At 39.8% G+C, this 23,830-nt stretch overlaps 2 protein-coding genes across 2 annotated transcripts in view; one reads left to right on the top strand and one right to left on the bottom strand.

Moving 5' to 3' along the window:
• Positions 1-23,830, top strand: part of LOC148407203 (uncharacterized) — a 64,586-nt gene that overhangs the window by 32,052 nt on the left and 8,704 nt on the right. The gene's annotated exons all lie outside the window — the stretch shown is intronic.
• On the bottom strand, positions 18,767-22,481 carry hlx1 (H2.0-like homeo box 1 (Drosophila)). The gene is made up of 4 exons (XM_088404071.1): positions 21,829-22,481; positions 20,832-21,011; positions 20,564-20,748; positions 18,767-19,173 (listed from the first exon to the last, which is right to left on the bottom strand). Exons 1-4 carry the CDS (start codon positions 22,262-22,264, stop codon positions 18,838-18,840), a joined length of 1,137 nt encoding a protein of 378 aa, XP_088260197.1. The 5' UTR covers positions 22,265-22,481; the 3' UTR covers positions 18,767-18,837.

The following is a 23,830-nucleotide window of genomic DNA, read 5'->3' as shown; positions in this document are numbered from 1 at the left end:
CAAAAATCTTTCACTGTAAAACAGACATGCTCACCATTAAAACACCGCAACTCCTCACCTTTATTTATTGAGTGTAAATCATCTCAACAAGTTTTTTTTTGTAATTCCACCAGAGAAGGTGACTTGTGATATAGACAAGAAAAAAAATAACATGAGCTCACAGAACTAGAAATAGAAGCCAATGGGCCTAGGTAAGCAGCGCAAATTACTGTCTTGAACAAATTAGCCACACGATTGCTTGATACATGTGTGTGAGTTTCATGACGGAGACGGGCACTCCTACAAGAAAACGTGATTGGCTCCCAGCTGTTAGTTCGACGCAAAGGCAGAGGAGGAAAACGTTGTAAATCTCTTATCTTTTGTAACAATTTGAATTTTAAGTGTAAACTCTGATTGTTTTCATGTTTGGTCAGCTATAGGCTTCACTTCTAAAACCGACTTTAATGCATAAATGAAAGCATTCAATTAAATGTAGAGAGAGACTGATTAAGAAAAAGAAACCCCGGAACTGCCGACGAATTACATTTGGCTTATTCGCCGATATTCGAATGACATGATGATCCGCCTGCTGTGATCAGAGGAACAACATGTTTGTACAGTGTGCATCAGCCAAAAATATGTTTTTTTTTTTTTTTTGTCAATAACTCAAAACTAATATCCCCGACATACGCCTGCTTTCGTGAACACGTCACATACGGCTTTTGTTTTATTTAGAGTCGCAGAAAAAGAAAAGTTTACAACCCACTTATCTGAGCAAAGTGTTCAAACCACTATGAAACAGTTCTGCGGGCTGCATAAGGAGGAACTAGCATTTCAGAAAGTCCAGTAACCATTATTCATGGTGCGGTTTCTCATTTTTGGAAGAGCGAAACATTTGAACGCAACCGGAGAGTTAAAGCGTACCCAGATTAGTCTTATATTTTGAAATATAGAGAGCCATATCCTGTTATCACGGTCCGTCTGACCCAAAGCATGTCTGCGGTGAAGTCGTGTCAAATCTTCAAAGCGATGACATTAACATCAGAAACCAAAGGACACCCTGCTCAGGCCACCCAGGTTATGTTGGATGAAAGTACCTTCATTTTTCCTACAGGCGGGCGTCCCCGCGCGCTAAATCATTCACGTGGTTTTGAGAAGCGACAATCGCTCTCATATATGATGATTTCTGCCTCTTGCCTCCCAATTTCTCCAAGACTTTCTGTTTTTATCACCCGTTACATGCAATGTACTCTCATTCTGGCCGCGGGCAGTTGTCTCACAACAGAGATTTTTATTTTGACGACCGACCTTAAACGGTAGCTCGGCTCCAATAACTAATCCCCCTTCAGTACTAAATATTTTTTTATACGGTCCATTTTTCGAGGTGTCTCCAGGCCAACCACCATTTATAGGAATATGTCGAGCAATAACCACTCAGGGACTATCTGGTAGATATTTTTTTGTTCAACACACTAAGCCCATTCATTCCTGTACTTATTATTGCATGTGCCTTGATCCCATTTTTATAAATGTGATTTTTATCTCACTCGGGTGATGAATCCTGGAGCAGAGGCAGAGAGAATATTGCCGTATCCTTGATGAGGATGTGACTCACCTCACAGCAGTTTGTTGGAACGAAACGATGATATGAAGAACGTCCGAGTCCTTGACGCTCCCTAAAATGTATTTATCTAAATTTATATCAACTCTCCAAGCTCTTGTTTAATGAATGCAATGTCATACCGAAAAATAAGGAAATATATTTTTTTAAAAGTAAATGCTGTTCAAAGGGTGTATGAAAAGATTGAAGCATTCGAAAACTCAAAGGAATACAAGATTTTTGAGCGCTAATAATCGATGAATCCGATTTTTAACACTCATAGTCCTGGAAGCGTCAAATTCCAGTCCATAAGGGCTCGTGTCTGGTTTTTTGTTTTGCAACATATCTGATTCAAATGGGCAGCTCATCAGTGAGCTCTGTAGGAAGGAGCTTTATAATAATCATGATCATTTGAATTAGAAGTAAAAAAAAAAGAAAAGGACTTGAAACTGGTGCTTGACCTTTCAGGACTAAAGGGTTAAAAACATGCTTTTATTTGGTAACATTTTATTTAAAAAAATTTTTTTTTTTTTAGTTTATTTTTTTGATTGCCTGCAAAACGTTTTTTATTACTTGGTTTCCGGTTTAGACTATAACATAAAAAAATTGGGAAAAATCTTGTTTTCCAATGTAAAAAAAAGATACATACTTGCAATTTTTTTTACTTTGATTTGTCACCGATGTTTAGTCTGTTTTTATACAGGACTAAAGGAACCTGAGTATTTATCCAGTCGAGACCCTGAAATTCTGAGCATTTGGACGATTTTGGTCTCTAAATAATTAATCGATGATCAAAAATATTCATCGAATAATTCCATTGGTTTTAATAGTTGTCGATTGTTTGCCCTTCTACAACGGATTTTTTTCTCAAAGCAATTTTCATTTTTCAGCATTGCCTTTAGACATTTAAAATTTATGTCAACCATGAAAATCAAACATATTTTTCTCTAAACTTTTCACCACTTATACCATCACTTATATTTTTGTACGTGTCATGCTCTTCAATCTGACTGCACAAACCGTGCGGACAATAAAAATTCCTTTCGTTTTAAACAACATAATTCAAGTTTTTGCGGTCTACTTTCCTTAGCTGGGAGAAAGTTCACTTATAAACCCAGCTGCGCTTTTGTCGATGAGCCCGCTTGGAATGCGCCAGTAAAGTGGAGCAGAGGGGAGCATCTGCGTGAACGTGTTTAGATTCAGAACCTTACGAGTGCATTAAGCAGAACGTAAACACGCGCGGGCAAAGCAGACACTGACCAAAAGCGGCCCGGTTCAATCAACCCGTGGAAGAACGATCGAAATGAAGACCTTCGAAAACGCGTCCGTCCGGGATGCTAAAAAGATTACAAAGCTGAAGGGTTAAGAGGACTAACTTTAGTGCTCCGATTATCATTTCCCTCAATGGACAACTTAAGGGATCTGTAAACAAACTTGAAATCCATCATATCAAAACGGTTTAAGGTTTTATTTGGATTTCTGCTTTCTCTCATCTCCCTTCGGAACATGACAGTAATTACGGCCATCGAGGTGCTCGTCGGAGAGTGGGGACTGTTTCTCCTCAACCCATCCGACGTGGACTTGTGACAGCGTAACCTTACTTGTTTGGACAAAGGCTGAACTATGAAAAGGCCATAATCACAGACGAAGCAGATTTATTTGGGGTTGTCATCCGCTGGCCTAATTCATATATAAAGTTAACTGTTTCTGGGAGGGTTAGCCTATAAACAAGGTAGCAGTGTATGGAAGGAATGTGTTGAGCGCATGTTTAGCTTGGTTCTCTTGATTTGTCTTCAATCGTTTCGCTGATATAGCGTATGTTATCATTAATGAGCAGTGGGAGTCTGACTTTGCGTCTCCATGTGTTCCAAAAACCATGAAAAATCATGCAAATAAGCAAATTGTATTTTTTATAGCCAAAGAAACATTTGCGGTCGGTGCCTGTTGCAGCTCACAGCAGCTTGTGTTAGCTGGGGATTTTACAGCATTATTTCAATAACAGAAGCGAGCGGACCGAACCAAGGTCCGAGTCCATCTTTGTTCACACACAGGAATATGATTAAGACGTAGAGGCTCATGTAAAGCTTGTGATGTCTCCTGCTGATTCAATTTTAGAGTAGCAAGGTATGGAGCTGAGCGATTTGGTTAGAGAACACGGAAAGGTATTCCATTTGATTAGTTTATTATTTGTAGTCTTTTGGTATATGCACACAATCATAAACTTGGTGGAAGACGTGTAGTGCTCAACTTTGGGTATTTATGGCAAAATGAACTTGCATCACTGCATCATGAGAAAAAGGAAAAACAAATGCTTCGAGCTATTTTACGTTCCTGGTGCAGCTGTCACCGACTGCTCACAATGCGGTAAATCTAAACACACTTAACCCGCATCAATTATATAACTTATGAATGTGCGCGTCCTATAGTCAGGTGCGTCCTATATTTGCGAAATTGTGGTAATATTTTGTATGTGGAATATGAATGAAGTAGTAAAATCCACTTGTTTTGAATCCATCTCAGCAGGTGGCCATTTTGCCACTTGCTGTAGATTGAAAATGACATCAAGGTTACTCAGGGCTTTGGTAATAACCAATCACAGCTTGTGCTCATTACTTGAGCCCCGCAACATGCAACAAAACTCACAATGTGTGTCTGTGAAAGCAACCTTGCTTCATTATGACTCCTAAAAGTCACATCTGCTGTACTTTGAGTACTTTGCAACAAAAACAGTGACGGAGAAGCTTTTTTGTTATTGATGCCCAAGGTAATTGGTTTAATACATGCATTCTCAGTTTGCAGACAATTTATCTTGGAGATCGCTATACCTCGGTCGTGGTAATATAGACTTGGCTGTCTCCACCCTGTTCCACTAGTGGCGGACTGACTGCGCTCCAATTTCACGGTTGCTTAAAACTGTTGTCACTCTTTTTAACTTGCTAGTATGAAACACTAAACACGGGCATAAAACCTGTGGTGATTTAACAGCTATCAAATGAAAAAACAAATTCATTTTCCTCATAAAAATAGTCGACTGATTTGCAGGGCTCATTACTTGGGTGTTACTCTCTTCGGTTACACGACTTATGATGTCACCCTTTCCCACTTGTGCAAGTGCTCCGATTTTTATTCTCTTTAAGGAAAATGACTCTGCTAAATCAAATATAAGCGCTTTATGATGTCCCAATAAAGCTAAAGCAGGGTGAGGGAGGATTCCCCCCGGAGAGAAAAATGTGTATAACATCAACAGTCCTGTCTGTGAAATGTAAAATGAAGAAAGTGACCTTTTGTCCCTTTGCTTTTGCCCCACTTCCATCCATTAGCTTGGAGTCTGCACTAAAAGTAATACTTAGAACCGCTTGGCGCTTGCTTTTTAAAATATGTCCGACACAAGTGGCGATGAGGTGGTATTTCTCAGACCTCTTGTCTTTGCTTTATCACAGGATTTGAGATTTGGGACCGGGGAGAGAGAGGGGAGGAGGACTGGAGCCCTAAACTATGATTTACTTGACCTTGTTGGTGCTGGAACTCACAGCCAGAACCTCATTAATTCCCAGGGTCATTGTGTTTGGACATAAATTAGGTAAAAATCGCAATGCGTGGATGACTTCCAGACTGAGACAAGGAGTTATGAAATAGCTGGCCCCACCCTTTCCGACACTCCTCATAGCAACACTTTGTTGCTGATTTCCTAAGCTTGACGGAGTAAATCATCCGCCTCAGCACGGAGGAGTTACTAACTCCTGATCAGAAGGGAGGAGGCCAGTGGAACATTTTGCGGTTATTAGCCAGCAAATGTACCACACTGAAAAAAAAACGACAACTCGTCAATTTATGATACATAACAGTTTTATACGAATACTAATGAATCCTTCCTTTTAAATGTTGCAATGAAATGTAGTATATTGGCTCATCACCACAACATCAACAGTTTGTTCATTTGTGTCTCGGAAAAGTAATTGCATTTAATTTTGAGGCTGGACTAGTGAGCTTTCACAAATGATACAATGTGTTATATTAGGGCTGTGATTCTAAAATGATTACCGCAGATACTTGAAGGCACTCCAGGAGGTACACGAGATTTTAAAGTTTCTGTATCAGCCAATATAATTGAATGCTTTTTAGCGATGTGACAAGAGCAGTACATTTTCAAATTAAGATCAAATTAACTGAAGCATGAAGTACTTATTTCTAAATCATATAATAGAGACTATATATATATACAGTGGGCCCCCGGGTTACGAACTTAATCCGTTCAGCGGCTACGCTCGTATCTCGAATTGCTCGTATAGCGGGCAATCCAAACCCATGTTAATTCGTGAATGCGTGCAACGCGCGCCGAGGCCTTAGGTAAAAACGACACACTGTAAACATATATTAAAATTGAGTGACATAATCTACTGTACACTTGCATTATATAATAAATACAATGGATAAATAGCTTTTACCTTTGAAACGACGAGACTTGAGCTGGGTGTAAGCAGAGGGAGGCAGAGTCCAACGCTCAAAATTAACACGGCGATAGATATGCTATTGGTCTTACAGTGTTACAGTAACTCTTTCAGTCAGGGTGCAAATCACGCAGATACTAAAACATCATCCTCTTATTTCTTTCTTTACCGCTGCTAGTAATTTTAGAAGCTATGTCTAACAGATAAAGTTTGCAAAGTCTTCACAACATTCCGTTTTTCACTAATTTTCTCTCCTTCCTTCCATCCTGTCCCATCAAGCTAGATAAAGGCGTTCGGCCAATAGCATATCGGCATTTCTGTGATTGACGTGTGACGCCGGCCAATAGCATCTCCGTGAGTGAGACCGGGTGACCTTAATCGACCAATAGCATATTGGCATCTCCGTGACTGACTGATAATTATTCACACTTTTTTTTTTAAACGGTTGGAATGTATTGACAATTAATTTTAAAAAAAAACACACATTTAAACCAATGACAATTCTTTGTCCTGCAATCGGCACATTTAATTTCATGTCAGCTGTTTTTCCCTTTAGCTGTACAAACACTACACTTAAATGGTAATATATTTACACACCGTGAGTGAGACAGTCAGTGTGACGTTGTAAGACCAATAGCGTTCACGTTACTGCCACAAGTATCTACTGATGATTAATGATGTCGCTACTGTTGATTTTATTGACGCAGTTAAACGAGAACATTTCTACATACTCAATGGCCGGCATGTCGAATTGCTCGTAAGGCGAGAGGTTTGAGGTTTGTTCGTAAGCGGAGGACAAAAATCTCCCTGATCCACGCTCGTAAGGCGAATTGTTCGTAAATCAGGGTGCTCGTAAGCCGGGGGCCGACTGTATATATATATATATATATATATATATATATATATATATATATATATATATATATATATATATATATATATATACATATACATAGGCTGCTAGAAATGTGTTTTTTTGTTTATCCATCTAGTCACAGTTTGTGCATAATTTTATCATAACTCCCCAATACACCTTTGTAGTTTTATGAGATTATCAGGAATGATGAATCTTTCTCTTCTCTGCTGAAACTTGGCCTGTTCTTTGTTGCAAGAAAAGTGAAGTTATAAGGGCCCAATAAATTACAGTAATGTGCATATTTAAAGGGCTTCGTGTTGCCTCTGGCCTGTTATCAAGACTACTCCAGTGAGAATGTAAACTACCACCTCCCCCGGGCCAATATTTAACGTTATCGGCCTTTTAAACAACACCCATGTTTATGTTATGACAAATAAAGGGCAGATTATTTCAGTCTTTCTCACTGCTGCACGCCAAGTCCAAAACTCCCCGCCTAATGGAGCTTTTGCTCTCATTAATTCCAGCAGATAGACCCGGATTAGTGTAAACGCAGCGGTGAATCACACCTCGGGTTTAAAGAGACCCACCAAGAGGGAGGATGCGCCGTATGAGGCCACACAAGCGAAGCCGCCGAAAGGAAAACAAGCCTAATCCTGCTGATAAAAGGCGGATTGTTGCGGCGTTTATTTGGACGTGCGGTGCCTGGCTGAGTGGAGCGTCTAATGAGACGGCAGCTCGTCCGAAGTGGATTCATCACCGCCGGATCGGGGTTATCGCCCGCCGCCGCGCCCCACCGCTTTTAATCAGGCTCCTCTCTGGTCACTCCCTATCTGCAACGCTTCATCCTACGATCCGTCGGCATCCATCAGGACCTGGAGACAAGCTTAGCAGGATACACAAATGATTGCCTTGCATGGTTTAGTTTCACGACCTTTATGAGGGCAACATGTTCCCAAAGCTTGACGACACATCGCTTGTTTCCTTGCTAAGCGTTTTGTGGTACACTCACACGTTTGTGATATAAGTCTGATTAGTTCAACTGGGGGTGATTTAAAACTGTTAGCGTTACTCACCAGCGTGACACGTCTGGACGCGCCCCCACTACCTCAAACAATCAAAGTCGAGTCACGACACTTTTGTCCCGTTGTCTCGCATTTTTGTCGGGATAAATAACGTGTCGTCTCATAACACGCCGGGTTAGGTTAAATAAATACACATCGGCGTCTGATAGGCGTCTTAAATCTTTCGGCGTTGATGTTTTGACCAGTTAGGTCAGTCATCCCGTTTGTACCATGATGATAAGCAATGTAGCAGGAAGAGTTTGTAAGTTTGTAAATGAAACTGAAACAACTGTTGTTGTCATTGTACAGCTGGTATACAAATAGTGCATATTAAACATTTATGAACAATAAATAGAATAGAATAGAATAGAATGATAAATGATGATCAGCAACCATGGTTGGTGTATATACTTGATTTGTTTTCGTTCAGAGCATTAATAGCTCCGGGAACAACAAGCTGTCCCTGAGCCTGTTTTTCCGGCTTTTATGAGCACTGTGGCGCACAGTTTTCATGAATGGGTGCTTGAATCGAATCAGGAGAATAACTATTCATCCCCCCGCGTTTGCGCCCGTTCCTTGCTGTCTTCCGACACCCAGTTGACCTCCCGGTTCACGGCCTTCATCCCCAGCTGGAGGTGACAACCTGCAAACTCCAAAGCCCGCACCTTTTCCTGCATTAAACCTGCAACCGAACTCATTCATCCGCTTAGCACTCAAACCTTCAGTTTCATAACGCTTCCCCTGATACCACCTTAGGAATTGAGATGTAAGGCGAGCCTTGTCAGACTCCAGGAAACAGCTACAACAAAACGCACTTGCTTCAATTGCCACTTCGGGTTATTTATTTGGACATTTTTTTTCATGTGAATCCCTTTCCTCCATTACTCCTTGAACCCCCCCCCTGAGAAGGAACATGTGTCATATAGCTTGTTGAGCCTGCAAGAAGGAACCCTCTGCCCCGCCTCACACACACCTCCTTCCTCCAACAAGCCACGGGGGACATCTAATTAGTTCATCTCACTCTTGACACTGCATTTTTTGCAACGCAGACACCTCACTCCCTCACACATTTTCTCCCAACTGAGTGGCTCGAAAAAGAGAAACTCAAGAGTGAGACTATTGATTATGGGTCTTAAACAGACAGCGAGACATCTGGCTCGCATTAAGGCCTTTGACGGGAAGCAGCGCTCTTCAGCAGCCGGCAACGTCGCAGCCACGATGCACATGCACGTTACGTGGCCTGTAATCTAGCCGGCGGAGAGGATGCTCAGAAGGGAGGGGAAAAGTGTTGCTGCTGCCCTTTTAAAGCGGAAACACATTTAGTGTGGATTTTCCATTTTCAAATGTCCACCAATTCATCTTAAACTGTCCATCCGCTCAACGACTTCATTTGGACGCGCCGAGGCCCCCCGATGAGATGCCGTGCCGTTCGCTCGCAGGCGACGCCAAAAAAATGAAAATGAAAACCGTTTGTGAAAAGTCGATGGCATTTTTGGTGATTTCACGGTGGATTCGAGAAAATGCGGAAGGGAAGCGCATTTACCATTAGACTCCATTCACCATCCGTAAACAAAAACAGCTGCAGATCCAACACTGACACCAAATAACTTCCAGACTAAAGCCTTCACATTAAAATATAAAACATATTACAGCCTTATTTTTCATAGAGCCCCCCCCCCCCCAAAAAAAAAAAAAAAAAAAAAAAAGATGCATGATTTTATTAGGGAAATTGGAGACCACTTTTTTCAAACTGATATCAGCAAAGAAATCACTGGTACCAAATTCCGATACCACAAGTACTTTTGATACACCCCACTTCTGCCCAAAAATGTCATATACCTAAACCTGTATCCTTTTTAACATTAACCCAAGGAAAAAGCAATACAAATCCATTTTCAACAACTTTTGTACGGGTTACAGCTTAGTCTAAAACTGAGAAAAGTGACCAAGTGCATCAAAGTGCATCAAACTAATCTGGTAAATCTGGTGTGGGTTCTTGACCTAGTAGGATAGCTCGAATGAGTCAAAAAATGTCTTCTACTGTGGACACAAATAAAATGTCTGCAGCTTCTTTCTCATGTTTTGAAACCTGCACCTTCAAGTCCAGTGGGGCATATCTGCAGTTACTTTTAAGAGCCACCAGTAGGCAATCTCCACCTATAACCTCTGGTAGGCTTTCACCAGGCGTGTTACTATTATGTTGGTGGTGTATTCTAACAATCACAGGGCCTTAGTGTTATTTTAAGAATTGATTGATGCTATCATTTCTAAACACGCAGGCATGTCCAGTGTTCTGTAACCAGGCAGTTTGAAAAAAAAAAGATTTAAATAAAAACATAAGTGACAAAACAAAATAATTTTTTTTGATGACTAGCTCAAGTTTTTTTATTTTTTTAATACTTTTTAAATCATCTTTTACAAAATCTGTTCAGTAGCCCCGAATGGTTAAATATGCCCCTGCTGGTGGGTGTTTGGATTACAAGGTAAAGTGACTTCAACAACCAAGAACGCGTGTGCTACGACGGCCTGCATGACTAAGAATCTACACAGGCATCTTTGTTTTATGTGTATTTTTTTTCTGGCCTCTGTGTTGTTACAGGTGATTTTTACAGGTGTTTACAGTACAGTGGATTAACGCCTTATTTAAAAACGGTACCATAAACAGCTGAGGATGGCCTGGCCTTTAAACACTGTCATAAAGTGTAACAGCCTGTACGCTGTAAAGCGCTAACTGACTAAATATTCCTTACAGTAGAACAAGTGGAGCGCTTCCCAACACTAGTGGGAATAACTTCATTTCCTCGGATGAAGCAGCTGGCCGGGTGGACGCTCTGTAAAGTTTAATAGTCAAATATGCATGGATGGTAGTCCAGCTGTGCAGTGTCATGTATTCCTAAACAAACCCCTGCGAGACCTGAACTCTCACCCCTCGCACATGTTGGTTACAGAGCACTCGCTTATTCTGCACGGCAGGCCTTTTTACAGACGCGGCAAATCCCAAGCGCTACCATTATGGTCTCGGCGTAACCGCACCCATGCAAATAAGGACGGTAATTACGATCTCCCGTCCGCGTCTGAAACCGTCGGCTAAATCAGTTTAAAGGAAGTTGGATTTAAGGATGTGAAAGTGAGAAGCGTTTTTTTTTTTTTTTTTTCAAAATCACCTGCGCCGCGCTCGGGCATGTCCCGTTGCTTTTGTTTTATCAAAAGAAGGGCAGAAATCGGCCGCGGTCCCACTGCAAAGCCTCTCGGAGTTCCCTGCGCCTGGCTCTGTTTATTTTGGAACAAGAACAAGACAAACCCAAGTGACGTTTTATTTATTTTCCAGCTCTTGCCCTCTCCTCCCCTAACAAGAGGAGCCGTGAAGAAGAATTCCCTGATAATCTGTCAGTATCTGTCCGTTGTGTGTTCTTTAGGGTGTTGACACCATGCCCATGAAACATAATGGAGAATGACCAGGTTGAATACAATAACACGAAGGCTGATTTAAAAAAAAAGGGGGTCGGGGGCACCGTCTGATAAGAGGACAGGGTGGACCGAGGGTTCGTGAGCGATGAGCCAAGCGACATGCTTGATTGTATGAGTGGTCCTCAGGGTGGTCCAAAGACAGCAGGTCAAGGAAACAACCATGACTTTAATGACAGCTTGTAAAATATAAAATAATTCAAATAAAGTATCTTGGCGATTTAAAAAGAAAAAAAACTGCTTGCAGGCTTAGAACAAACTTCGATTCGTTCCTGTGTAATATAAGTGCGCGTGCAAGATTGGTATCTACGTGCATTTTAATCCATGAAACCACGACTGTGGATGGTGTAATAAAAATGACCCCTCTGCCTCGTTGACTTTATTTCAGCATTCAAACCTATTGTATAGTTTTGATGTATGTCTGCCTGTAGACTGTGCATTTAGTAATCATACACTAGGTGGCTAACACATCATTGTAATCCACGCAGCCTTTTGCAGACGTTATTGATCCGAATGCCATTCATGGTTTGCGAATCAATAAAATAAAATCCACTTGTGGGCTCAAACACAGCCCAAATAAAAAGCAAGGTTTTGCTGAGCTTAATTTACTAGATAATACATATTTCTTTAAACGGCGCCCCTGAAGAAAGGCATCCCAGAATGCTTTGCTCAGTTACGTGCAAGCGATTCATTCATTCAAACCATTTTTAAAAAGCAAAATACATTCTTATGCTTAGGCACACACCAGTTCTCCTTTTCTCTGTGTACTGGCGTATTGCGGACTTCTGCAAATAAGCACTCAAAATTCTGAAAAAGCAGACTAACAATTATGATTTGTGTGTGTGGTCTCTTGAGTCAATGTGTACTTTTTTTCTATTGTACTGTAAATCATCTTCTTAAAATGCCTTGTTGAGGTTACTCCATTTTGAAAAAAGTGTCACACACAACCAAATATAAATGCTTAAACTTGTATTATTATTTGCACAGTCTCAAGATGCATTTGAGGCCAAAGTCTAATAAATGATGTACCTTAAATATAATGGTTAAAACAATCCAGAATAGTTTTATTCTGTCCAATGTTTTTTTAACAATGAGAAAAAAATCACTCAGTGAACAGACAGAAAAATACTTTGTCTGTCACATAACAAAAGTTATCTCAATGTTTTGTTTGTTGATGGTTTTAGCAAACATCTGTGAGCCTTGATAAGGACCAAAAAGGGGAAATGTGGAAACCGCAGATTAAACGCATCGGTCTTGACCTATGTTGTGATGCAGGTGACTGTAGTTGCATCACACGTCAGGCTATGAAAGACTACAACACATTTTGCTAAGAACAAATGTCAATTTGTCGTCAACATTTTTTTAAATTATAAACCAAACATTGGTATTAACTGCTTCTTTAATATCAGTTTTGAGCTTTCACGCCCAGAAAGGAGTTAAGCACTGACATATATAGTCATAACTTAAATTTTAGTTACTGAAATTTTGTTAATTTTAGAGGTTGGGCCTTATCTGCAGCTTTGTTTCCATAGTAATCATCTTACTTCTCCCTTTAACATCACAGGCAATCTTGGGACCCATTGGCTAACCAATTTAACTTTGAATTAAGCACTAAAATGCACAATAAATACAATATTGTAACCACTAACATGAGATCAAGTCTTAGGGACAATCTTAATGACACTGTGACCCTGACCAATAGCAGACCAGCGTGTTCGGGACGCCGTGACGCCCACCAATAGCAGACCGGCATCTTAGTGACATATGCAGTGACGCATGTCATGACGATCGTATGAGCGTGGTGAGCAAGTCATACGCACGCATGCTGACCGCCAAGTTTGAAAGGAACTGGACAAAAAAAACGCACAAGAGTTCAATTTAAATGTTCAAATGTATTCAGAGCAACCTTACTTTATTGATTTCTGTATTCAATATTGCGCTTTAAACAACCAACAACAGTTATTTGAATACTAGATTATTTGATCGCATTTTCAGTCTATCCTTGTCACAAGACTAATTCCATCTCGACCATACATGTGATTGCTTTTATTTTCCCATTGTTTTTTTTCCAGAAAGTACTTTCTTCACTAAAATGGCTTTATGATTTGAGGGTTATTACACCACCTGCCGCTTTGGGATGCTCGTAGCTGTTTTTAAAAGGGAATTGAGTTGGAAAAGATTCTATTTTTTTATTTTGTATTTTTTCAACATATGGACTGTACATCACACTGCAGGCAGTTCACAAAGCGGAGTGAAAATGTGCTGTTGATGACAGCCCACGTGAAAATGAAAGATCTTTTTCACATTCGCTCTTTTTGTGTTTGCTTCTCTGCGGGCAGCCAGAGGACGGCCATAATCCCCCTCTCTCTATGTTCGTGGCTCGGTAAACGTTGGCCTCAGTGGAAAAAGGGCGGGCGACACTAATTAATACCGAACCCATCCACAAATTACAACCTTTGCCACACATAGTTGGCGTAAGTCAATAGTCTGCAGGCAGCAATAAAACGGTTCCTTCATGCACGCCACATTAAAACACAGGGCGGTAGGTCAGACGACTTGTAGCGCATAACTGATCACCGCCATCCGTCCAGCGAGCGCACGGAGGCCGTGCAATATTTGAGAAGTGTGCTGAAAGAGCGTTTAAGTAGCGCCGTCCAGGTGGCGGCTTCTCCGAGGGATTCTCCCCCCGCGAGAGCAATCCAAGGAAAACCAGAAGCATCTGGAGCCGGCCGGCCACCCCGCGGCGCCCCACTGCGCGGCGCTGGCCGGGCCCGCGCAGCCGGTGCAGCGAGCAGTTAGGCCATTCCGGAGCCAAGGTGGAGCGGGGAGAGAGGAAGGGAGGAAACTCGGAGAGAAACCATGAAAAATGTGGAGCATGAAAATGTCTCCCTTGGTTTATGGCAGTGCAGCCGGCCTTCCAAGAGCAACACATCTTTAAATTTAACTTGAGATGCATTTCTTTTTTTTTTTGTTCCACTCCCAACTTTTTTTTTTTTTTTTTTGAAAGCATCCGCCAAGATGCTTGGCAACTGCGGCCATGTTAGAAAAGCACTCAATAATGTGGCTTTTTGTAAATGTGGTGACAGTCTCTTGCCTCTCGGCGCCAGTGAACATGCCTGCTACCTATGTTCACTGTTAGTCAAACATTTAACTAAGCTAAAACCTTAGACGTATTTTAATAACTTGATTAGGCAAAGTCGCGAAAAGCCCAAGATGTCTTCCTCTGGTGAAATGAATATAAATGTGACGGGAAAGCTTTTGGCCCGATAGCAAATTAAAGGTTCTGACCATGTAATGATATTTTGTGGCTCTCTGGAGGAAGTCATCCCTCGTGCGGATGATTGAGTGCTCGTTTTAGACAGTTGTAGTCGTAAATCAAGGTTCGATGGAACAAACATACCTCGGGAGGAGGATCCAGAGCATCCGCGTTCTCTTAACCTGGCCGCCGCGAATAAATAAAATGCTCCATCGATGACGGAGACATTTGGCGATAAAATAGAGCGCACACGATCCCGAAAGTGACACATCTGCCGCCGAGTTCTTTTTTAACTTGAAAATGTTGCTCAAAGGGACAGTGTGTAAGATCGAGACTGTTTTTCATTAAAAGGAATGAATTAAATGATTGTACATTTCAAAAACTTGCAAATAAATGTGTTCTTAACATCCAACAGTATGTTTTCAATATAATTGTAGGTCAAGTTATTAAAATTATATTACACGGCGGCGGCCATGTTGGTTATAGCTACTGACAGTGGTAAATGCAGCAGCTGCAACGCCTCCTGCTGTCCGTAATGAAAAACAGTCTAAATTTGACAAACTATCCCTTTAATGACCTAATGCTACGTACTTTACTTGAATGTTCCTTTGACAGGGAACTAGCTCCTTCGAATACAACAAAAATGTGATAATATAATCATGTCGTGTTCGGCACACACTCCAGCAAAGTATGAGGATATCAAATCTAAGAATTATTATTAGGAATCGGACAAAATTCTTGCCCTGATTTGCTAGCTTATTATACCAATGAATCTATTGTGTGTGTGTGTGTGTATTTATGTTGGGGGGGGGGGGGGGGGGCAGTGCAATGAAATACACAGAGGAATGCTCTACTTGTAACATACTGTAACAGTATAACAGTATATACATACAGAATGTATATACAGAATAAACAAAAGGCCACAATTAATAAACAGTTCAAATGGATTATCTTTACGTGATCAGGTGCTCTCTTAGTTGAATCAGCTGGAAACATCATAACTTTTTCCTCTCGGTTTTGGTTATTTTCCTGTGTGTGAACAAGGGCTGACTCGGATGTTGGTTCAGTTTGTCTGCTTCTTTTTTTGAAAATACTGCCATAACAACCTCAGCTAACATGAGCTGCTCTTAGCTGCAATGGGCATTTTAGCTCATCCCATTACGGTAATTATTTTAAGCATGAATATAGAAATGAATATAAAAATGCTCATCAAAACTTGGATTCTGTGGCTTGAATGGTGTTGAATAAAACAAAAAAAGAATACATTTTTAAGTTACTGTTTAGAGGATGCTCCCACACTTTTGACCTTCATTTTTGGGAAACAAAGTGCGTCTTTTATTTGGGGAATTACGTTAGGCTATGGTCCTATGTTCTCAGTCTTTGCACATGTTTTTAGCAACAACTGTAAAAAATTCATGATTTATTCAGACACAAATCTCTGAATTCCCCTTGCACAGTCTTGAGAAACGTTTTTTTTTTTTTGTTTCCAACCTGCATCACATATTTAGTTATCCATTTATTACTTGGTTGTTCAAGCAATTTTTTAGTTATGATGTGGACTGTTTTAAAATAACCTCCTCGTCCTCCTTGGACACTTAAAGTCCTCCTTAGACACTTAAAAGCAACAGAAATGTCTCCATCAGCCTATCAAGCAAGTTCTCATGCAGATAAAGCCTTGAAGTGCTGGAGACACTTCAGCTTTTAGTCAAGCTAATCCTCTCAGAAACCTCCTCCGTTTTTTGCCCGCCAGAGGTCATTTGTTTTTACACTTTTTTTTTTTTTTTTTTAGCCCCAAGTGTCAAATATTGGTGAATCTGCAAAGCTGGTTAGCTTTACGGCTTGCCCTGTCCCGCTTGCCAAGCGGGACGTATGGGACAGCTTTTAATGGCGGCTGAAAGGCTGACATTGAATACTCACCAGATGGACTTTCTCCTATCCTGCTCATAAAAGTTCTGAAGACAGTTCACAAATCAAGGCCTCACACTATTATGTTAAGCGTTTGGGTTGTTATTGTTATAGTACATTTGCAAATACTCGTGTAATTTATAGCTTTTGGTGGAGAAGTAGAGCCTTAACCCACCCAGACGTCTGACGTATAGGTGTCCATATATGTATTCCGGTTTATATAAAACCATTTTTCATGCCGCGTAAATGAAGTGCAAAGATTATGACTGAACTTCACAAGCATCGCATGACACATTGCTGATAGCTTCCCGTATAGAATATCACTGAGTGGACGACTTAAAATAAGAAATGATATAGCTAGGAGAGGAAAAATTAAAAGTGAAATTCAAGATGCAAAAGGAAAAACAGCCTCTTTTCTGGGGGTCTATGTCCTCATTTTTTTTTTTTTTTTCTTTCCAGAGGAATGGAAAGTGGACCCTGTGGTACTGAATGTTTGTGGTGGTCCGTGGGTTTGGGGGTCACTTACTATTGATGCTGCTGTTGTTGTCACTGTACACACTATCAAGTTTTTTTTTTTCCATAGCATAGTGATGATAGAAAATAACGGCTGTTAGAAACTGTTTATGTCCATTTTAGTTGATATAGGTTATTTATATAGTTGATTTAGTATATATATATATATATATATATATATATATATATATATATATATATATATATATATATATATATATATATATATATATATATATATATATACAGTATATGTATATATATATATATATATATATACAGTATATGTATATATATATATATATATATATATACAGTATATGTATGTATGTGTGTGTGTGTTAGTATACATTTACAATATAATATATATATATATATATATATATATATATATATATATATATATATATATATATATATATATATATACACACACAGTATATGTATGTGTGTGTGTGTGTGTTAGTATACATTTACTATATATATATATATATATATATATATATATATATATATATATATATATATATATATATATATATATATATATATATATATATATTGAAAATAGAAAAATGAACATGTCAAACTGAATGTATTTATTTTACAAATGAAAATATAAGAACTGTTACAAGAATGACTATTCAAGGGAAATTTTGAGCACTGTTTTTTTTCTGAGTTGCATTGCAAGAAGAAGTGTAGCCATGTTGTCCTTTAGCTTCTTGTTTCACGTTATTTTCAATTCCACATTGCAATAAACATAGAATGTCTGTCATTTTCACAATCTATGAATTGTGGATTAAGATTAAGGGTTAGTGTTGCTCAGTAGAGCACATTGCTTGTCACTGCCAAAATTCGGATATATCCTAAGAATTGTTGACGTATTTGAAAAACGAATAAAACTAAATTCCATATTGACCTTTGGGGGAAAAGGTGTCACATGTGAATACCACATATAGTCGTTTTGCATATGCAATTGTTTTATTTGAAAATAAATCTGTAATCATAGAAAATGTATATTTTGCCAGTTATATCGATGTGAGAGCAGCTCTTTAAATGGACGAGCTGGAATGAAGGCTTGTAGCTGAATAGCTCTGGATAGATAAAATAAACTCATTGAGGTCACTGACGTTTAATATATACAAAAAATACAATTCAAAAAAATCCCTTTACAGCAAGAGCATTGGTGTGGTTTATAAAACATCTAAATGTCCATAAGAAGACGATGGGCCACATTTGAGGCACTTAAAAACGTTTCAGTGTAATTATGATTTTAATTTGCGATACACATATAATCAATACGCATTTGTTTACATGTTCTTGAATTATATGACAATTTCGGTGTGTCATAATAATTATAAATGAGGGAAAGGAATAACTGCTCATTTGTGTGTGTGTCATGGAGAGACGTTGTTAAAAAGAATTTAAATAGAAACAAAGTAAAAATCGGACCAATATTGGAGAAAAAAAAACACTTTTATTTACAATGTTTTCAGTGCAAATTATATTAACAAAAAAGCACACCACACAAAAAGACATTTACACTGTGTGTGTTCCAAGATTCCATTTACACAACGTGAAAGAAGAGTGCTTGTACACAAACATTTACAACGTTTTTTTTTTTAAACCCTCTGAGGAAAGCCTCACGAAAAAAAAAACGTTTTTTTTTTTTTTTTTTTTTTTTTTATGGAAGCTTGCTTTTCTAATGTCCGTCACGATTGTCTCCACAAAGTGAGTCCAGTCCATCAGCGCCTTTATATTAGAATCTGGGGCGAAGAAGGAGAAGACGAACTGGAGTCCAATTGGGCCGCGTCCTGCACGCCGGCGTTGATGATCACGCTGGTTTTGTTGTGTTCACAAAGGTCCAAATGCTTGCTGTCGGTTTTGTCCTCCTCGGGAGCGTCCGCGTCGGACTCGCACTCGCTGCGCTCGACGTCGCTCTCGCACTCGGACTCTGCGGTCTCTTTGGGATCCCCGACGGACTCGGACGTCCCTTCCCCGTCCGGCTGCTCCTTGTCTTTGTCTTTCTGAGCCTGGGCCTCTTTGGAGTGTCGCCATTTCATGCGCCTGTTCTGGAACCACACTTTGACCTGCGACGGACGCGAGACACGCATCGTCACACTTTGGATTCATGTGGTCTTTCAGGATCATTTTATTGACTGCAGGTTTTGATTTATTTTGCATGACGGAGTGCGTTTTGCATTTACTGGAGTGCGTCAATATACATTGCAATGGTTGTGCAAAACGGCGTGCGCAATTCTTCATTTTGACTTGTTTTAAGACTTTGATTTGTTTATCACTCCAAGGGATATCCTCTTGGGATTTTTTTTTTTTTTTGTGGTGCGGGGTTAAAACAAAGCCTATATGTTAGCTCATGAAATGTTTTTCATGCATGTCTGTTGTGTGGCGTGTATTTATCGATATATTTTTTCCCCTCAGTGCTAAAAAAAATTGATGGCAGCTTCGTGACTTTAAAAAACGTGTTTTTTGTATGTTTCTTAAAAATGGGAAACAACTTTGGCCTGTTAGTGGAATAAATATTTTTAAAATATCAGCCCTTGTGTCAGTCCGATGATTTTTTTTTTTTCTTGCTCGTGCATGTTTTATGCATGGTTACTTTTTTTAAGATTTAATATTTGTGTTAAGAACCGTAGCATTAATTAATAAAATGCTAATTATATATATATATATATATATATATATATATATATATATATATATATATATATATATATATATATATATATATATATATATATATATATATATATATATATATATATATATATATATATATATATATATAGACTATCTGGTTCATAATAGGGATAAGAGCTTCTGTACACAAAAACAGTCATTTAAACATTGTGAATGTTATTACTCAAATTCAAGGTTTAAAATTGTTGAATGTCGTCATATGGTTTCAAACGGTGTGCAATCGAATACCCACATTTTTACGACAACGAAAATTTGATAGACTGCTTTCTGCTTAATACGATTTATAATAGATATGGATTTTTTTCATTCAATTTCTTGCTTTCGATAAAAAAGCATCACAATATTGCAAAACGACAGGTATATATTTGGAGCATTTTGGGTAACTTTGTTTTCGGGTTCATGCGCACTAAATGGTACTGTACATGCTGGCTGTGTCATTTGATAGCTCAAGAACATTGGATTAAATTTCAAATAAATACGTAAGAAATGAATGATCACAATTACTGTGCAGTGTGTGTGGCCTGGCGTTGCAAGTAAACTGCGGGCAATATCAAAGCATGAATATTTGCAGGGCACATGCAGATATATGCTTCAATGCCAGGGATCAGTGCCAATTTCACACTTTATTTTAGGAACCCATTATCTCCACTGCATCACTCAATAGCATGCAAGTGCTAAAAATCCAAATCGGACAGAGTTGTTGAGCATGGAAAAGGAATCCTAATTTTTCACAGTCATGCAGATTTTCCCAGAACTTTTTACCTGAGCATCCGTCAGTCCCAACATGGCCGCCAGCTGTTTCCTGTCGGGCTTGGTGACGTACTTCTGAATCTCGAACCTCTTCTCCAGGCCTTTTCTCTGCAAGTTGGAGAAGACCGCCCTGGACCACGACCTTTTCCTCTTGTACGTTTGCGGCATGGTGTCCTTGGTGAGGACGGCGTACGGGCCTGCGGGTCAACCACACAATCATGGAGGTCACACAAAGCCCATTTTGGAGCCATCGCCGCCCCCTTTGTGTCCTTGGGACTACCTGGGAAGGTGTCCTGAAACTGATGCTGGCCTGATTGTCTGCCGCCGTTGCCTAGTGAACTCATCATGGCGGAGGCCTCACTCATCCCAGGTTCTATGGAGGAGAAGTACTGGCTGGCGGCAGGCTGCATGGGGATGTGGACGCCCGACTGGCGGTTGGAGCAGACGATGGACGTCAGATCTGTTTGGATGAGACGTGTGCTTCATTAATGAGCATCCACTATTTAATAAAACGTAAATAAACCATTAAGTTGAACGATCAGCACGGCAGCAATCTTAAAAATAAAACAAACAATATGTTGAGCAATCACTATAAAACCAGTTTGGCTAAAAATAAGACACGGGTCAAAAAAGGACCAACAAAAAATCATCCATTTTGTATATGACAACGTAAAAATATGGTTTGTTTTGTATAAAACACACCAAAATTAACAACAACAATTCTGTTTTTGATCCATTGTTGGGTTACTTTTAGCTCAGATCTTTCTGAAGTGTGGCTTTCACATTTTCACAAAGAAATAAGAGTTTACAGATCCGAATGTTCCTCATGATATAAGTTTAAAAAACAGTTAATAACTATTTATAATATTTAAGTCTGTTCGTTGTTTGTTTGCACTGTGATTGTTCATCTTGCTATAAAGTGTCTAAAAAGTTGTTATAACTTAAATTGTTGTTTTGCACCCCACCACCTCATCACCAGCCCTCAAAAATGTATATATTTTTTAAATGTCTTTTTGCTGAATGCATGATTTCAGCTGCTTCCTTGAACTCTACACTGTCACCGATGTGATCTTCCCAGATTGCACTGCTTCCTCCCCGTGCAGGACCCAAAGCTTCATTTTTAAGACAAAAAATTGAAGCGATCTAGTTGCATTAAATTTTCTGAGAGGGGAATATACTGTAAAATAATACCAGAACATATGACGCTTTGAGCATGCAGGTGATCAATCAGATTCAGAAATATCAACGCAAAAATGTTTTTTAATCGCTGTCCTCACCTCTCAACTTGTCCTTCCCCTTGGCGTCAAAGTCCGTGGACAGTATCCGATCAATTCCGAATTTGAGGTCTTTGCTCGAAGGCGGAGGAGCTTGCGAGGAGTTGAGAGCTCCTCTGGCCACGGAGGTCACTTGTAGTCCTTGCCTGTGGTACGGGGACACCGGGCTCATCCTGGCCCCGTACACGGACGCGTGAGCCTCGCCCGGCCCGACCGGGGAGGGACGCAGCGGGGAACCGCCTGACGACGCCCGGTGCTGGCCCACATGCACCATGAGGGCCGAAGAGCCGGGCATGTTTTCCACATCGCCGGCTTGGAGAAGCTCCGCGATGCAAAACGACGGTTTCTTGCTGGTGTCCACCGCGAAGCTTCCCGCGCAGTACGCGGACCAAAGGCTGAAATTTGAGGCGTAAAACGGGTTGAGCCCGGCCGTGTACATCCCGCTGGTTCGCACTGGCTCTTGGGAAGAAATCTTCCTAGAAAATCATGCGTGCGGCGCGTTTGGAACCCGCTGGTGTCAGAACCGAATCACTCTCGCTACTCTGAGATCCAAAACTGCACTGCTCCGCTCTCAAGTTGCTTGCACGCTTTTGATTGGTTCCCCGCTCGGCCAATGGCTGCTTTGTATTTGCGCGAGCAATTTACTGGCTGAGAGGAGATGGATTGATTACCTCGAAAAGACTTTAAACACTCAAACTGCCATTAACTATGCTATTAATGTGTATTTTCTGACAGTAAATAAGTAAGACAAACACTTTATTTTGAATTCAACAGGAAAAAAATACTAATCAATCGCCAACTAACCAAGGGAATCTATATTTTTAACATCCTTTTTCGTTACTTTGCCCGAATTTGAGGTACTAGCACGCGAGGTTTTATAAACTGGTGCTTTGTTTCAGTCATTTTCATCGCTTTATATTTTATAGAGTCGTATTGTGTAATCATTCAACTGATATCTAATGGATGATTCAATAAATCAATTAATATTCTTTTGCTAATCGTTTACAACTCAAATTGTACCAAATTTCAGCATCTCGGCATTGGACATTTTCTTATTTATTTATTTCCCTACTAACATATGCCTTTACCTTTAGAAAATAATTACAAATATTTAAGACATTAGTATAGATCAATTAGGGGGGGAAATGTCGTTTTTAATTGCAGAAATATGTCCAGATTTTAAATCAATGGATGGGGACTAAGTGGTGTTAATCCGTCGATTGAAAAACAATAAAAAGAGTATTCGGTTTTGAGGTAATTGTTAGTTGCAGCTCTAATATTTTTTGACTATTTTTGCAACGTTTCGTTTCTCTTTTTGAAACGCTTTAAATGTTTTCTGTAAAGCACAACTGAATTATCTTGTACATAAAACGTCATACACTGTGTATTTCTGACGACAACGTTTTACTTGCAGAAGTCACAATGTTAAACAGGTAAAAAATGTTTTTAAAAAATACGTGCATGCCTCCGAATTGTTGCATCTGTGTAAACAACGGAGCATTAACGGGATAGATTTGAATAAATCTATTGTATGATTCTCATCATAATTATAATCTCAGTCTCTCTTTAATTTTGTTTTCTGCACATAATTTACGTGCAGAATAGGATTATTTTGCCACCTTAAAGACGAGAAGCGTCTTCTCTCATCCTGTTTTGATGTGCAGCGATTGGTGTTAAATGAGCGGATACGCCCGCTAGATTGGCCTCCAAAATAGAAGCTGCTTTAGTATTTTAGGATACGACAGAAATCCTTATTTCTTCCGGTTCTGCAGGGGCAGGAGGGGGGCGACTTTATAATGACTGTTAGAACTTCCCTTTTTCAATATTTGTGCAACTTTATCTCGGCGCGCAAGTTGCACGCTGACGCAAATCCGCCCCCACGCTCATAATAAACAGAGGAAATCTATTCCCCGCGAAAACGAAAACACAATTAACTTCAGAGGCCGCGCTTCATCCGCAAGGAGCCCTCAAGATTCACACGCTGGGAGCCGGCCAAAGAAACTTT

Source organism: Hippichthys cyanospilos, chromosome 20, assembly GCF_059441005.1.
Source record: "Hippichthys cyanospilos isolate Australia breed blue-spotted pipefish chromosome 20, RoL_Hcya_1.0, whole genome shotgun sequence".
Lineage (NCBI taxonomy): Eukaryota > Metazoa > Chordata > Actinopteri > Syngnathiformes > Syngnathidae > Hippichthys > Hippichthys cyanospilos.
Note: the sequence above shows the minus strand (reverse complement) of the source record. Positions and strands in the feature narration are given on the sequence as shown.

Excerpts from the sequence above, each read along its gene's own strand:
- hlx1 (XM_088404071.1), bottom strand. The coding sequence starts at position 22,264 with ATGTACACGGCCGGGCTCAACCCGTTTTACGCCTCAAATTTCAGCCTT. Across the intron at positions 21,012-21,828 it reads GGGGAAGGACAAGTTGAGAG|ATCTGACGTCCATCGTCTGC; the intron begins GTGAGGACAGCG and ends TCATCCAAACAG. Across the intron at positions 20,749-20,831 it reads GTTTCAGGACACCTTCCCAG|GCCCGTACGCCGTCCTCACC; the intron begins GTAGTCCCAAGG and ends GTTGACCCGCAG.